At 37.7% G+C, this 14,692-nt stretch overlaps 1 protein-coding gene across 4 annotated transcripts in view; it reads right to left on the bottom strand.

The window, feature by feature from the left end:
* The window catches only part of gbf1 (golgi brefeldin A resistant guanine nucleotide exchange factor 1), a 99,384-nt gene that overhangs the window by 45,775 nt on the left and 38,917 nt on the right, over positions 1–14,692 (bottom strand). For all 4 annotated transcript variants that reach the window (XM_022684820.2, XM_022684821.2, XM_007240351.4 and 1 more), the window contains exon 4: positions 5,033–5,164. In XM_022684820.2, the coding sequence (XP_022540541.2) occupies positions 5,033–5,164 (132 nt within the window). The remainder of the gene's footprint in view (positions 1–5,032; positions 5,165–14,692) is intronic.

Genomic DNA, 14,692 nt, shown 5'->3' with positions numbered 1-14,692 from the left:
TGTCTTGGGATAAAAGTGCTTTACCTTTTATTCAATTTTTATATATTTTTTAACCTTCTTCTATAAAGTTGCCATCTTGAAGCTATGAATTGTTTGATAGTGCCACTTTATTGGCATTAACACAGTATAACTCAATATCCCTCTCCACAGATTCAGACTAATTACAGAAAGCCTGTAAATAGCAACAATCACCACCTAAGAATTAAAGTACCTAAGTTGGTAGTAACCCTTAACAACGATCATTATCATTATTTTATGCACTGTTTTCACTAACATTTACAACTGTGGTGTGCCAGTGTAATAAGTACTGTGGTCATATCATTATTTATAAACAGCAGGCCTGTGAACTTTCAAAATAAATTAAATACAATTAAAATGTCCTTATTAATTAATTCAAATCATTATTTATTATTAACAATTATAGTCAATAAAACTTAACTAATAACTGTTCAAATGTGGCACCACTTTACTGCCAGCATATTAATCTGTGCTAATTCGCTACTCGATTTACAAGGTTTCTAAGATGAAGATGGTTACAAAACTCATGTGACATTTAAAAAGCATGTTTAAAAGCAAGCTCACCAATTCCTTTGATTTACTCACAAGAAATGCTTTATTTTAAAGGAATTGTTGACTGCATGTTTAAATAATTGATATTTATGACAAAAAAAATAATTCCTATTAATGGCACTTACTCCTGTTACTGGAATTCACTCCTGTTACTTTTTATGTTTTGAGTAACAGAAATAAAAGTAATATGAATAAGGTTTTTTTTTTTTTTTTTGCATAGAAATAGCAAATACATGAAAAATAGCCAAATGGCTGCTATGCTAATACCATGAGAACCCTGAGTACATTCTAGTGATTTCCCAATATAGCACATTATAGCACTCCCGCTCATGTATTATTGCTTAAATATACAGAAAAACAAATGAGGGAACTTATTTCTTCCCATGGTCTTAAGAAGAACCAACTGATGTCACGTCCTGCTGTAGATGTAACTTGTAGAATGTTCCTAATGTTTTACTGTAACAGAAATATGTAAAACCCAGGGACACAACTAAAATGTTTTTTAATTTTGTATATTATGGATTTATTCTGAAAAATATTTTTAAAGCATAGATGGGATTCAAAACATTAAAAAGCAATATCTCTGAAGAATTTTAATAATTATATTTCATGGTAAAATTTATAGTTAGACAGTGGGGACAGGTAACAAATGCTATTTTTTCAGTTTTCTAAGAAGTGTTTAATTAAATGTTTTAAGTACATATTTTATTTTTGCAATTAGGTTAAGAATAAGTGTTTAGTAATAGTTATTTTGTGTGCTTTTTGTGTGTTATTTGTGTACATGTAATTTCCTGGGGACAGAAATGGCGCCAATTCAGTGGAATGGCCCAGATACAGCAGGCATGTCTCCTTTTAAACGCAATGAAACCAATAACTGGATTCTGCTGCTGTACAGTACAGGCTATCCATCACTGTACTGCAGCATTAGTTGAGGAGTCTGAGTAAGTAAGTGTGAGTGTGGGAGCTGCTATGGGAAAAAACAGAAGTGGGAAATTTGGAGTAGCAAAATTGGGATGTGGATATCTGTCAGTGCGGCCGTCCCCCAGAGCCGGGCGACCTCAGGCCTGAGATTGCGGGGATTTAACCCTCACTAAACGAACTCTCTCACACATGCGGACCCCCCAGCGTGCTGGAGGGGCTCGGGTCTCACTGTACACACACAGCGGGAGAAAGAGAGAGAAAGAGAGACAGACAATAAGACAGCATGGCGGGCATGTCAGGCCTGATAAAAAGCACATGCTGCCGAGTCTCTGGAGAGCAGTGCTGGCTGAGAAGCTGAGAAGCTGAGGAATCAGGCAGAGAAGATGGAAAGTTAACAGGTTTAAGGACTGAGGACGTATAGGGTTAACTGTAGAAAGTGCAATGTAAATGAATAGGGAAAAAATATTAAATTAATAAAAACAGAACCTCTGTGCAGATACAAATGCTGGTCTTTGTTAAGCTGTTAAGCTGTTCTTCCACCTTTATCCAGTAGATGGCAGTAGTCTTCCTACAGTGAATGATCACTACAGGATAAATACTGACCTCAGGCCTCTGAACTCCAGGCCCCTTTCAGACAGCTAATAACAGTCCCCTCACTATTCCAGTTTATTTTAGCATCCGAAGAGCTGAATTAGAACGAGCACAAAATATAGCCCAAATCCTAGCCTATGCTAACCAACGCCAACTGCAGGGATTTGCTGGTGCTGAAAGGACCCCGAGATGTGCGTGTAGGGAGTGTAGTAGTGCTATAAAAGGGTGATCTATAGAGTGCGGTGTGTGTTTCGTCTGTGGAATGCTAATTTGGAGTAATGATAATGTCACTCTTCATGGCAGATTAGAGGAGACTGAATGAGCATAACCCGTCAGTCAGCATACAATCTCTCACATGCCGAAAGGTCATTTAATCACACACTCGTACAAGTGCATTAATATGTCATGCTTGTCAAGAGTGTTCACCTGGGATTAACGCAGCTCTGTGATTCGTGTGTGTGAGAGAGAGTGAGAGTGTAAGTGAGTGTGCACGTGTGTGCATGTGTGTGTGCATGCATGAAAGGTGGAACATAGAAGACAGGAAGAAAATAATGAATGGGAACAGACAGCACAAAAATAAATAAATAAATAAAATCCAGCGTGAACAAATCCACTGTGTGAGTGTGAGAAAAAGGTGTATTCATGCAAGAAATAACCTCACATTTTGCGGATTACAAAAGATTTAGCGAAAAAAAGATAAATGAGGTTATGATGAATTGCAGATCTTAAGTACTCCTGCATAACAGCTGCCAAGGGAATTATAATAATAATAATAATAATAATAATAATAATAATAATAATAATAATAATAATAATAATAATAATAATAATAATAATAATAATAGATCCAAAATATATATATATTGTTTGCAGACAAGTGCAGCAACAAAAGTACTACGATAGTTACTCTATTATAATCTATTAATCTAATAACCTATTATTAATTTAAATTAATTATCAATTATCCAGATTATGATTTGCTTAATTACAGAGAAAAAAAAAACTTTTAGCTTGGTTACACTTGCAAACAATAGAGATAGACAAAAGACAATAGAGACGAAAACCCTTAAAAAAATCTTTATACTATAAAATGTGAATTAAAGGATGCAAAGATTTACACAACAGCCGCATTAAAATATAAAACAAATAAATCAGCTTTCACTTGCTCAATTTTCCTATTTTTATTTTGTGCAAAAAAATATTTATAAAAAAAGGAGAGTCAGCACAAGTGATTTTTACACATTTTTGTTACATGCTGACAGCAGTATTGCTAATGGCTCTTGTGAAACACTTTTAAAAGTGTATTGGTTTTATTCACACACTTTGTATCAAATAACGGAGTTATTTCTCATGTAAATTGCTCATCTTCATCTTCGGTTTTCATATAACTAACTAAAACTAAAAAGCAAATACATTTTAATAATAATATTTAAAAAACAGACACTGATGACAGAATAACATTATGAAATTTAAGTTACAATTCAAAATGCATCATGTGTCCAAGGTGGTGATTAAATCTTGAGACAGATAACTTTACAAAAATGATTCTATAAATATAATATAATAAATATTCTATTCAATAAACATAAAATCAATAAATGATCCTAGCGTACTTTCATTGATTCATTTTTATTATTAAAATCTACATGTGTATCAAACTACATTAACTTAATTTTACAAATGATCCCAAACTTTTGAACGCTACAGCATAAAACACAAGTCAAAAAAGGAAAAAAAAAAAGAGAAAAAAAGCCCAATATCAGACATACAGGGCATGGCTTCTGAGAGTGAACTGTAAGTCAGGCTCAGGCTGAGGTTTAAAACCCACTGCGTCAGCATGTGCCTGATCCCTCTGTGCCACCAAGGGCCATCATTTGGAGAGCCACTGGGCTGGTTGCTATAGAAACCCAGCCCTGCCAACCTCCTGATGAGATGCTGGATGTGGGAGGGGATTAGGAGGCAGTGCTGGATTTGGAATGAATATGTATTACGGCTGTTGTTCACTTCCTGCCTCGCGTTTCATCCATAGTCATGAATTCAACATTCATTCATTCATTCATTCATTCCAGCTAATTATAAATGTGACCCCAGTGTAGCCTAAACTAAGATTAGTGACCAAGTAAAGTACATTAAATTATCATTTAATCATTTTAAAGATATATTTTAAAGACTGTGTTTCAACTTCTGCCTTTTATACTTAAATCTGGAAACGTCACTCCTGGGCGCACATGAATCATTTCAGGTCATTCCGGAAAGATCCATCTTCGCGTTTTGTTTTGTAAGCCATACAGCTGCTTGACAAGTGTTGTGATAGTATTTATTCAACAACTCCAGCTATTTATGAGAAATACGAGAACAATTATGGATGACTAACATCTGGAGCTGTGGGCTGGTTTCACATTTGACAGTCACTGGCAGCAACGCATCATATTTCTCTGGTGAGGCCGAGGACAGACTGTGCTAATCACTCTCCTAGCACAAAGAGCACTCCTCACTACTTAACAACAGCAACGAGAGACTAGTCTTTTACTTAGCAAAATGCCTCACTGGACAATAAGGGGATTTTACGGCATGTTGCAAAATGTTTTATTACTCTTGTTTCCAAAAAAAAATAAAAATAAAATAAAATAAAATTATTTATATAAATCCCAGACATATTTTGAGTGTTAACCCAGGTTTAAAAAGACTTTTGATCTGGCTTTAAAAACAGCCCACTGGGTTGTAAAAAAAAACTAAAAATTAAGAATATCATAGCAAGAAAAGAAAAAAAGCAAGGTCTCAATCCAATCAATGTCAATCCAGGCATATTTGATTGAAAAAAGAAAAAAAAAGAAAAAAAAATATTTTAAGTCAGCCACCCAAAAAAAAATCTTTCATATAATTTTTTTCTTTTTTTAGATTTTCCTTCAGTATAATTTTTTATTGCTAAAAAGAAGAATAAAAGGTTTACCTATGAGGCCGTAAGAAAGGAACTTGTTGACAGAGGTGAGGGCGAGGCCCGTGATGGGTCCAGTCGTGTCCTCAGAGCGAACTACCTCCAGAAACGGCCGCAGAAACACATTAGGCTCCACATCTGAAAGTTCTGAAAGACATAAAAAAAAAACACATGAAAAATAAATTAATGCATGGCATGGCACATCACAACAGTAAAGATTCCATTTTTTATATCTACAGTCAAAAATCTTGCACATTGATTCACACAATTATTTATTTAATGATAGTGTTAATGTCTAAACTGTGTCCAAAATGATACAGAAGGAGGAAGGCTGGTGTAACAGAGAGAGAGAGTTTGACAAAGAGAGAGAGCTAGAGAAAGATTTCCTGAGGCAGTTAATTCACCTTAGCAGCACAGGATATCTTATTACAACTCAATTTCCAAGAGCTTTTAAAGGAGGAGGAAAAAAGGACACAGGATTTCTCATTAATGAAAATGACTGAATTGACTGAATTGAGAGTAGTAGGAGTTGTAGAGCTTTAGTCAGGATACATTTAATTCTAAAACAAGGGGCACAGCGTAGCCTTCGTTTTTTTGGAAAGATCATTTTTACTTTTTTCCCCCACTTCATACAACTAGTATATAGTCCGTCAAAGTTCTCTGTTATGTCATTTAAAGCCATTTAACTTTAATAGCAGGACTAACAGAAACTAAATATTAAAAATTAAATAAAAAATAAAAAGAGGTCCAAGTAATAAACAGGTGGGCCTATATCCATAAAGTTTGTTGTTGGTGGGCTCATATGAAAAATAACAGAGAGACCCCCCCCCCCACACATAAAGCCCTAAGCTCAGAGAGCCAGCAAAACACAGCTGCAGCAGAGGGTACTACACACTTCATCTCCAGAGTCCGACTTAGCGCCGCGTTTGTGGATGGGAAAGCACCTCGGGCCAATCCACCCGGGCTTGGGGAGCAGCCCCTCTGAAAGCAATGGCAAGAGGGGGATGAGAGGTTACAAAACACAAACCAGGTAAAACAACAATGAGAAAATTAGTCGAGTCACGAAAGGCGCTGAAAACGCCAGGCCGGGGCTGCGCCTGCCATCGCAATACCGCCAGGATTAGGGCTCTCCAGAACCGTTTTTCCAACACAAAAAAACAACTCGCGACTTCAAAGCCCAAGACGAGCCTCAACCAATTTCATAAAGTGCACATGTGACCACCGAGTATTAGCTGGTGATATCTAATATCCCCGCGGCTTGTTTGGAAATCAAATATGAAACAATTTGAAAATTTCCACACTTTGTTTTATCCTTGGCCAGGTTGCTTTTAGAGCAGCTTCTAAAAGCAAATCTTCAGTTGCAAACCTTTTTTTTTCTCTTTTTTTTTATAGAGTCTCAATGTTTTCTTTGTATTCTCCAGGGAATACTCTCAGCGCAGCGCTGAACTAAACGGATTCATGCAGTGAAAATTCACTGACCGCGCTGCAGCCTCTGAGAACAGCCATCTCAAGTACATTCCACTTTAGTCCGTGAAAAAAGCCGACAATACAAGAATAACAAAAGTTACTTTGAAAAGCAGCCAAAGAAACACTGGGTAAGCTTTAAAAACAAGGGGGCAAAATAACTCTTATTGTCTTAAATCATATCATCAGGGGACTGAAACTTTTAAGGGGGGAGGGGGGTGGGCTTAAAGGCTATTACTTTACAGTGGGAGAGGGGGTCTGGAGAGAAGAGGGCACACAAGGGGGAGAGGGCTCAAATGAATCCGTCAATAGAGCCTAATAAAGACTTCATCAGAGGCGATCACCCCATAAGTGCCACCATAACGCTGCTAGTCTCTCAGACTGGAGAACTCAATTGTGTTGTATTGATCCGGCAGGCCATCAGCAAGCAGAGGCGTTCCATCAGCTGTGTCCCTCGCTCGTTCTCTCTCCTTCTCGTCTGGGCAGGCCAATCTTCTTAAATAAAGGATAAATATGACTCTGTACTTCAGAGCATTCTCCAGGGCCACACAGGTAAATAATTAAAGAAATCGAGGTGTTGGAGCATGATGGTGAGACAATCCCACAATAACCAGTCTGACCTCTGGGTGCCTTCGCCTAAAATAAAACGGGGATTAAAGTTGTTCGCCCATCCATGTATATTGCATCTAAGGGCTGTCGCGAGCCCACCTGAATGAGTGTGGGATGTGTGCAGGAGTGCAAGAGAGTGAGTGCGCGGAGTGTCCTTGGAGAACATGCTCCTTCAGATAGGCAATGGCATGATGCTCCTCCTAACAATCTCCCAAAAGACTCCATCCTGTTTCATTGTAACTAGCAGAGGTGTTGTTCGTAAAAACACACACAAAAAAGGCCCCCAATAACGGACTCCTATCTGCTTCTGCTCCACAGCAAAGAGAAATACATGGCCTGTTAACATGAGTTAGCCTGATGTTGAGACTGCTTCGGACCCCATTTGAACTGCAGGCCTGCGCATCCATGTGTGGCTTGTACCTCAGCAAATAAACCCCCGAGCACCGCGGTCTCCGTGCCTCCTGGGAGCACCTACGGGAGAAGGTGCCGATGCCCCACATTACAAATGCACATCCATTGACACTCGAGCAGAACAGGCTTAAATGTTAACGCAAAGTAAAAAGTGTATTAGTAGCCCAGGGCAGCTACTTCCACTGTAGTAGATACTCTAACCCAGCCTTAATTCCCCACAGTCTGAAGTACCAACATGTACATATGCACAATTTATTTGAAAATTAAAGCGACAATCTGTAATTTTGGGGAATTTTGGCATTTGGGGAATTTTCTTGCAAAAAGCAGTTAATTGCATAAAGCATGTGGAAAACTACTTTTAATGCAGGTAAATGTAAATAAATTCTATTTGTGTTTATTCATTTTGCACATTTATGAAATACTGTTAAAATGTACAGAACATTACATCCAACAAACAAGCAAATCTATCAGAGCACTCTGTTTTCAGAATGAATGCATATTAGACATGGCATGGATGGGCATGCCTGGAGACGAATAGCATTTATTTGAATATATTGTGTCCCCTCTCAACTTCGTAATACTAATGCTTTCAATTTACTATATGTTTTGCACTATAAGACACATTTAAAATCTTTTAATGTTCCCAAAAAGTGCTTTCTTCAAAACAGACAACTGAAATAAATCTCTAACCACATTAATGTTGCCATATATTACCATATAAATTATACAGTTTCCTTTCTGTTAACACTTTTGCATGCTGTTAAAAAAAAATATAATACTATGTTTAGTCATGTGACTTTACCCCAATCCTCCATAATCAGTTTGTTCAATAATCATAATTGAGGTAAGCTTAGTAAATCAATGTTTTTATTTGAGTTTATATCATCCAGTGCTACACAGTAGTGTGCAGTAGTATTTTTGATGGGCAGTACATGAACCCACAACAGTGGGGAAAGTCCAAGCAAAATTAATAATATATGAAAAAATACAATAAACATACATTAGGTTAGAAGTTCTGAACATCTGTTTGGATTCATTTTTGATCAATTGCCCAGTCCAGCCTTAGTGCCAACCTAATGTTAAAAAAAAAATCATAGTAATAATAATAATAATAATAATAATTTAAAAAAACGCCGAACATACTGGCACCCAGAAATGACAAACCAAGCCAGTAATATTATTTATACATTTTACAGTTATAAGGTCGACTACAACAGCTCAGAAAGGGCTGGTAGGAGATAAGTGGACAGCAGCTGTGGATGAGTGAGCAGACATGAAATTCTAACATTTTTCCCCCCTCAACAAAATAATGCAGCCTGAATGTCCAGACACCCCCTCTAATTAGTAATTTCAACAACTTTAAGGTTAACCCATTGCTGACACAGGCAATCAATTGTGCACACACACACACATAGCAAAGCACTGCCAAGAGAATGGGATGCTCTGGAGCAGCTGCACATATAAGTCTTAGGTCACCATTCCCAATGTGTAGCGTCAGCTGGAGGGGCACAAAGCCCTGCAGCACTGGGCTGTGGAGCAGAGGAACTGTGTTATCTGGAGTGATGAAGCACCGCCGCATGCCTTTGGGATGAGTTGGAGTGAGTGGCGTGTGTGATCCGGAACGAATCATCCAACATCAGTACCTGACCTCTCGCTAAAGCTCGAGCTGCTGAACGCAGTCAAATAAACATCTAGTGGAAAGAAAAAGCAGAGGCTGTTATTGCTGGCATTATTGGTGGAGTGACTCCAGCTAATGATACTTTCAGAAGAAACACTGGACAATAGGCATCTATAAAGTTTTGGGAAAAATCCAAAACAGCCTAAGACAAAATGTAAAAAAAAAAAAAAAAGAGAGAGATGCAAAAAGGTTTTTAATATAAAAATAAAACAAGCCACAAGTGCCTCTGATCCATCAGGTAGGATGTTCTGTCTCATTAGTTTCTTGCATTTTTGGCTGCTAACATACAGTGTATATACAAAAATAAGCTGTTATTACACTTCCATTAAAGTAGATGTGCACATATAAAGATATTGTACCGTACTGTAAAAAATATATATATATATTGTATCGACAATATTTTTTAAACATATAGAATATCACCATTCCTTAAGATTACTGACCCAACTGTATATTTCATATCAGAGACCACAAATAGACCCTGTTTAACTGGATGAACTGCAGTATGGCCAAAAACAAAGTAGCCACCTGGATTTAACTAAGCACATGATGTGGGGTTGCTGCAGTTGGTGCAGGTCTAGGTTCAGCAACAGTATGTGCTGAAAGAATGAGATCAGCTGACTACCTGAATATACTGAATATAGACCAGGTTATTCAATCAATGGATTTTTATCTTCCCTGATGGCACGAGCATAATCCAAGATGACAATGCCAGGATTCATGGGGCTGGAATTGTGTAAGAGAGCTTCAGGGAGCATGAGATCATCATTTTCACACATGGATTGTTCACCACAGAGTCCAGACCTTAACCTCATTGAGAATTTTTGGGATGTGCTGGAGAAGGCTTTGTGCAGCGGTCAGACTCTACCATCATCAATGCTGCAAGATCTTGGTTAAAAATTAACGCAACAATGGTTTGAAATAAATCTTGTGATGATGCAGAAGCTTATCGAAACAATGACACAGTGAATGTGTGCTGCAATCAAAGCTAAAGGCAGTCTAGCGAAATATGAAATATTAGTGTGTGACTTTTTTTTTGGTGGCAACTTTTTTGTAGATGGTGTAGATTGATTAGATTGGTAGATAGGTAGATTAAGAGAAAAAAACTGCTGTACTCAGTAGAGTATTAAAATACCGTGTTTTAAGGATGCACTGGATTCTAAAATGTTGAACCCAATCACATCAGTGCTCTGCCCATTTTATTTGTGTGTTTGCTCTCCCAGATGCACAGTGGATGTCATTACACTGTCACAGAGTTTTCAGATTGTTCAATTAGGGCCACTGTTCATCCTGCACAGCAACAATGATAAAAAGAACAAACCTGTAAACAGCTAAAAATTAATTTTGATAAAAGCAGACTTTTACAAAGCAGAGCTTTGTTGCTGTTTCAAATTATAGTAGACTACGCAGTCTAACGTTTCTACACATAACAGCTAAGGAAGAAAACAACATATTTTCCTTTTTTTCTGTCAAAATTTCATAATTGCACTTTAAACTTTTGGAAAATGTTCGAACAGAAATGAAGCTAATGACTGAGTGAGTGAGTGAGTGTGAGTGAGAGGCAGAGAGTAAGGGAGAGAGCTATTCAGGGTAGCACATGATTAGGCTCCACACCACCAGGCATACAGATAGTGCCCGACTGCGTGTACTGAAGCTGGCAGGGCTTTGTATTTGCTTAATTTAATCACAAAAGAATGAATAGCTTAATTTGTCACACTGGTGCATCACATATTTGAGCCAATCATACGCGCCAAGTGACTTCAGCCAGCATATAAAAAAAAAAATAAATAAATAAAAATTCACCCCACTGATTTAAGAGTAAGCATGGGTTTTAATCACGTAAATGAATACTTATGAGTTTGTGCAATGAATGTTTTGTTTAATTTAGAAATTAAACACAACATTCACTTAATTTTTTTTTTTTCCATTAGTCCAATTTTGTGGGACAATTATTTAACATTAATATTTACATTGCGAAAAAATGTTCCAATAAAAGGAGATATGATAATTGTATCGATACTAGGGGTGTCACGATCTCGATATTTTATCGAAATCGATCGAAATGAGGTCATGGTATCGTGTATCGAAGTCAAAAAGAGTATCGACGATCCCTCCCGCGCGCACAGCGCGCTACGCAAATGGCGCAGCACCAACACAGCGCATCCTATTCATTTCAATAGAGAGCGCCGCTGCATGAGCGCAGCCCCGCCCTCAGTTCTGCTGTGTGAGAGGCAGAGAACAGAGAAACTGAAACTGAAACTGAAAACAGGGCTTTCAAGTTTTGAGTGTCGGCGGGAGTGTGATCACTGGTTTTTATCTGTCCAACGGGGCGAGGGGGGGCGGGCGTTGTGCGCGCAGGTTTAGTTTTCTGTGTGTGTGTGGGGGGGTGCGTGTGAACTCGCTGAAATGCGTGTGTCAGTGTGACTTGAGAACGCTGACTATAGATCACAGTGAGGTGGATTAAAAATCTTAAACTTATGATTGACTACACCTGTTGCTTCATTTGAATTAAAAAAACATCTTTCTCTCAGATAAAGTTAATAATATATCTTTCTTAAAGAAAAAAAACTCAGGGACCGAGTCTTATTTTTCATGTTTAACTGTTATAGTAGGATAGAGTTCAGTTTGTTAAGGCTTTAATTGTTCCTTTTTTTTAATTTTTTTTTTTATGTTGCACGTTGCAGTTTTAATAGTGCACACTGTTGCTACCAAAAAAAAGTCACTAGATGGCATTACATATATATCTTAATAAATAATAATAATAATAATAATAATAAAAATAATAAATAATATATTATTAAAATTTTATGAGGCATAAAATAATAAAATGTAAAAATATAATAAAAAAGAAAATCGAGAATCGAATCGAATCGTGACCCTCAAATCGGAAATAAAATCGAATCGAGGGTTTAGAGAATCGTGACACCCCTAATCGATACATACAGCTCTGGAAAAAATAAGAGACCACTTAAAAATTATGTGTTTCTTTGATTGTACCAAATTGAAAACCTGAGGAAGATGGATGATCACAAGCCATCAAACCAAGCTTGAATTTTTGCACCAGGAGTGGCATAAAGTTATCCAAAAGCAGTGTGTAAGACTGATGGAGGAGAACATGCAAAGATGCATGAAAACTGATAAAAACTCTTAAAACTTTATGAATATGAACTTGTTTTCTTTGTATTATCTGAGGTCTGAAATCTCTGCATCTTTTTTGTTATTTCAGCTATTTCTCATTTTCTGCAAATAAATGCTCTAAATGACAATATTTTTATTTGGAATTTGGGAGAAATGTTATAATTTATAGAACAAAACAACAGTGTTCATTTTACTCAAACTTATATACCTATAAACAGCACAATCAGAGAGACTGATTCAGAAACTGAAGTGTCTCTTAGTTTTTTCCAGAGCTGTATTTACACATTATTTACTGCATCCATCACATAACATGACCGAATTAAAGAAATATATAAATTCTATAAAATTTTGGCCACATTCAGCCACACAAGAAGCGGATATCTGAGAGCGGGCATGTCCAAAATCTTGGCTTCCACACTGAATACTCATTCAGTCAGTCAGTCAGTCAGTTGTTCGCTCGCTAAACTCCGTGGTTTTGATTTGTACGGTATGTGTTTCAACTTAGTGTCTCTTCCAGTAAATGAACATGAAGCATTAAACTGCCTCTCAAACTTACACTGCGCTCCAGTGGAGCCCCAGTTGCGGTGACTGTTGACGTAGTGTGAAAATTCTCAAACTAACATGCCGCCCAGGCCAGAACCACAAGCGGGGGGGTAGGAAGGAGGGAGAAAAGAAGAGGTCGGAGGGGTGTGTGTGTGTGTATGTATGTGTGGGTGTATATGGGGGGGGGGTTACTCACCCCGTGACCGGCCCAGCAGCCCAAAACCAAACACTGATGGTTATTGATCTGCTGCTGGAATTAGAGCCGGGGCCTCTCCAGCAGTCTGCTTTAATACTGGGGGAGAGGGGACGCTCTAACAAGGCCAGCAAGACTAAAGCAAACCCAGAGAGACCTCTCATCTCTGCCTGCAGCGGCCCCAGCCACTGTCTGATCCATCTGCGGGGAGGAGTTTTGACGCATGTCAACGCGGCACTCCCCCCCCCCTCCATCCATCCATCCACCCACCTCCCCACCGTTCCCTCACCTCTCTCCTCTCTCCGTCTCTTGAAGGAAATTGGCACTTGTCGAAGGGGGCAATTAGGATGTAACAATGTTATGGAACTCCATATGGTCGTCCCGTACGACCCGCAGCGGTATTTTATCAACGCTTTGAACAATGCTGCTCACAACCTAAACAGGCAATTTGAAAGCCCCAGAGAAATTAAAACTTTTCCAGGAGCTTCCAAAGTAACTCGGCACTGCTTCTCTTTCTTACATAGTGAGATCACAACAGTGTTCCTCTATCAAGGGATGAAATAGAGTTTACATTTATACAGACAGTAAAACGCTTCTCAAGGCGTTTCGTTTCACCCACTAGTCAGTAAGGACAAAAGCCAATTTATATTATTTTTTTTCTGCTCAAGTCAAACAAAACACTGGACTCTGTATTTATAAAAAACTCAACATGACAATGGATAATTCAAGAAAAAAATAACCAGTACTGTCAATCATTAAAAAAAAAAAGTCAATTTGTTTTTAACATTGAAACTTTTTAATAGTAGATATTTAAATGCAAAATAAAATAATCAATGCAAGATCAACACAATGGGACTTTTTATATTTAGGTATGTTTGTTTAATTGTATCTTTTTAATCTTAAACACACATTTTCCTTTGTGAATAATGTTCAGGTAGCAAAAAAGTAAAAAACATTAATGCAAAATATTAGAAGTTTCAGTACAGGGAATAAAGCTGCAGATCTCATAACTACCTCAGAGCACAGAGTTAGTTATGAGATTTAATCCATGTTTCTATATAAATAAAAAGTAATCTATCTTCTGAACTCGACAGTGGCTGTTGAGTTCTGCTTACATATTTAAGTAAAAAGCTTAATGTGTTAGCATACTGTGTAAAATCAGTGAATTACAGGAGGATGTTTGGGCCAAACTTGGTAAGAGAATGTATTTGCATTTTAAAAAATAATATGCTAAAGTTTACAAAACAATCACGTGTGTTAATTTTGACAGCACAATAAAATAAAAGTCAAAAAATAAATAGCATACGTGCTATAGAAATTCAGCTATTCACCGTACACTCAGGACACATGGAAGAACTCTCACTGTGTGTAATATATTAAAAAAGATGACACCACAGCACTAACTTTCATTCACACAGATGAACAGCTGGCATGTTTGGCAAGGACTTTCCCATGTTTGGCAAGGCCGATATTAAAAAAAAAAAGTAAAAAAAGAAAAAGCGCTGAGCAAGACTGCCAAAAAAAAACAAACAGCAGCCTTGTGCCTCACCTCTGACCCTGGGGGCTTTGTTCAAACTGCCCTCTGGACTCATAGCGACCAGAGATTCAAATACTGCAGGATTTGACCAGCTGGGAGAAT

This window comes from Astyanax mexicanus, chromosome 7 (genome assembly GCF_023375975.1).
Source record: "Astyanax mexicanus isolate ESR-SI-001 chromosome 7, AstMex3_surface, whole genome shotgun sequence".
NCBI classification, from domain to species: Eukaryota; Metazoa; Chordata; class Actinopteri; order Characiformes; family Acestrorhamphidae; genus Astyanax; species Astyanax mexicanus.
Note: the sequence above shows the minus strand (reverse complement) of the source record. Positions and strands in the feature narration are given on the sequence as shown.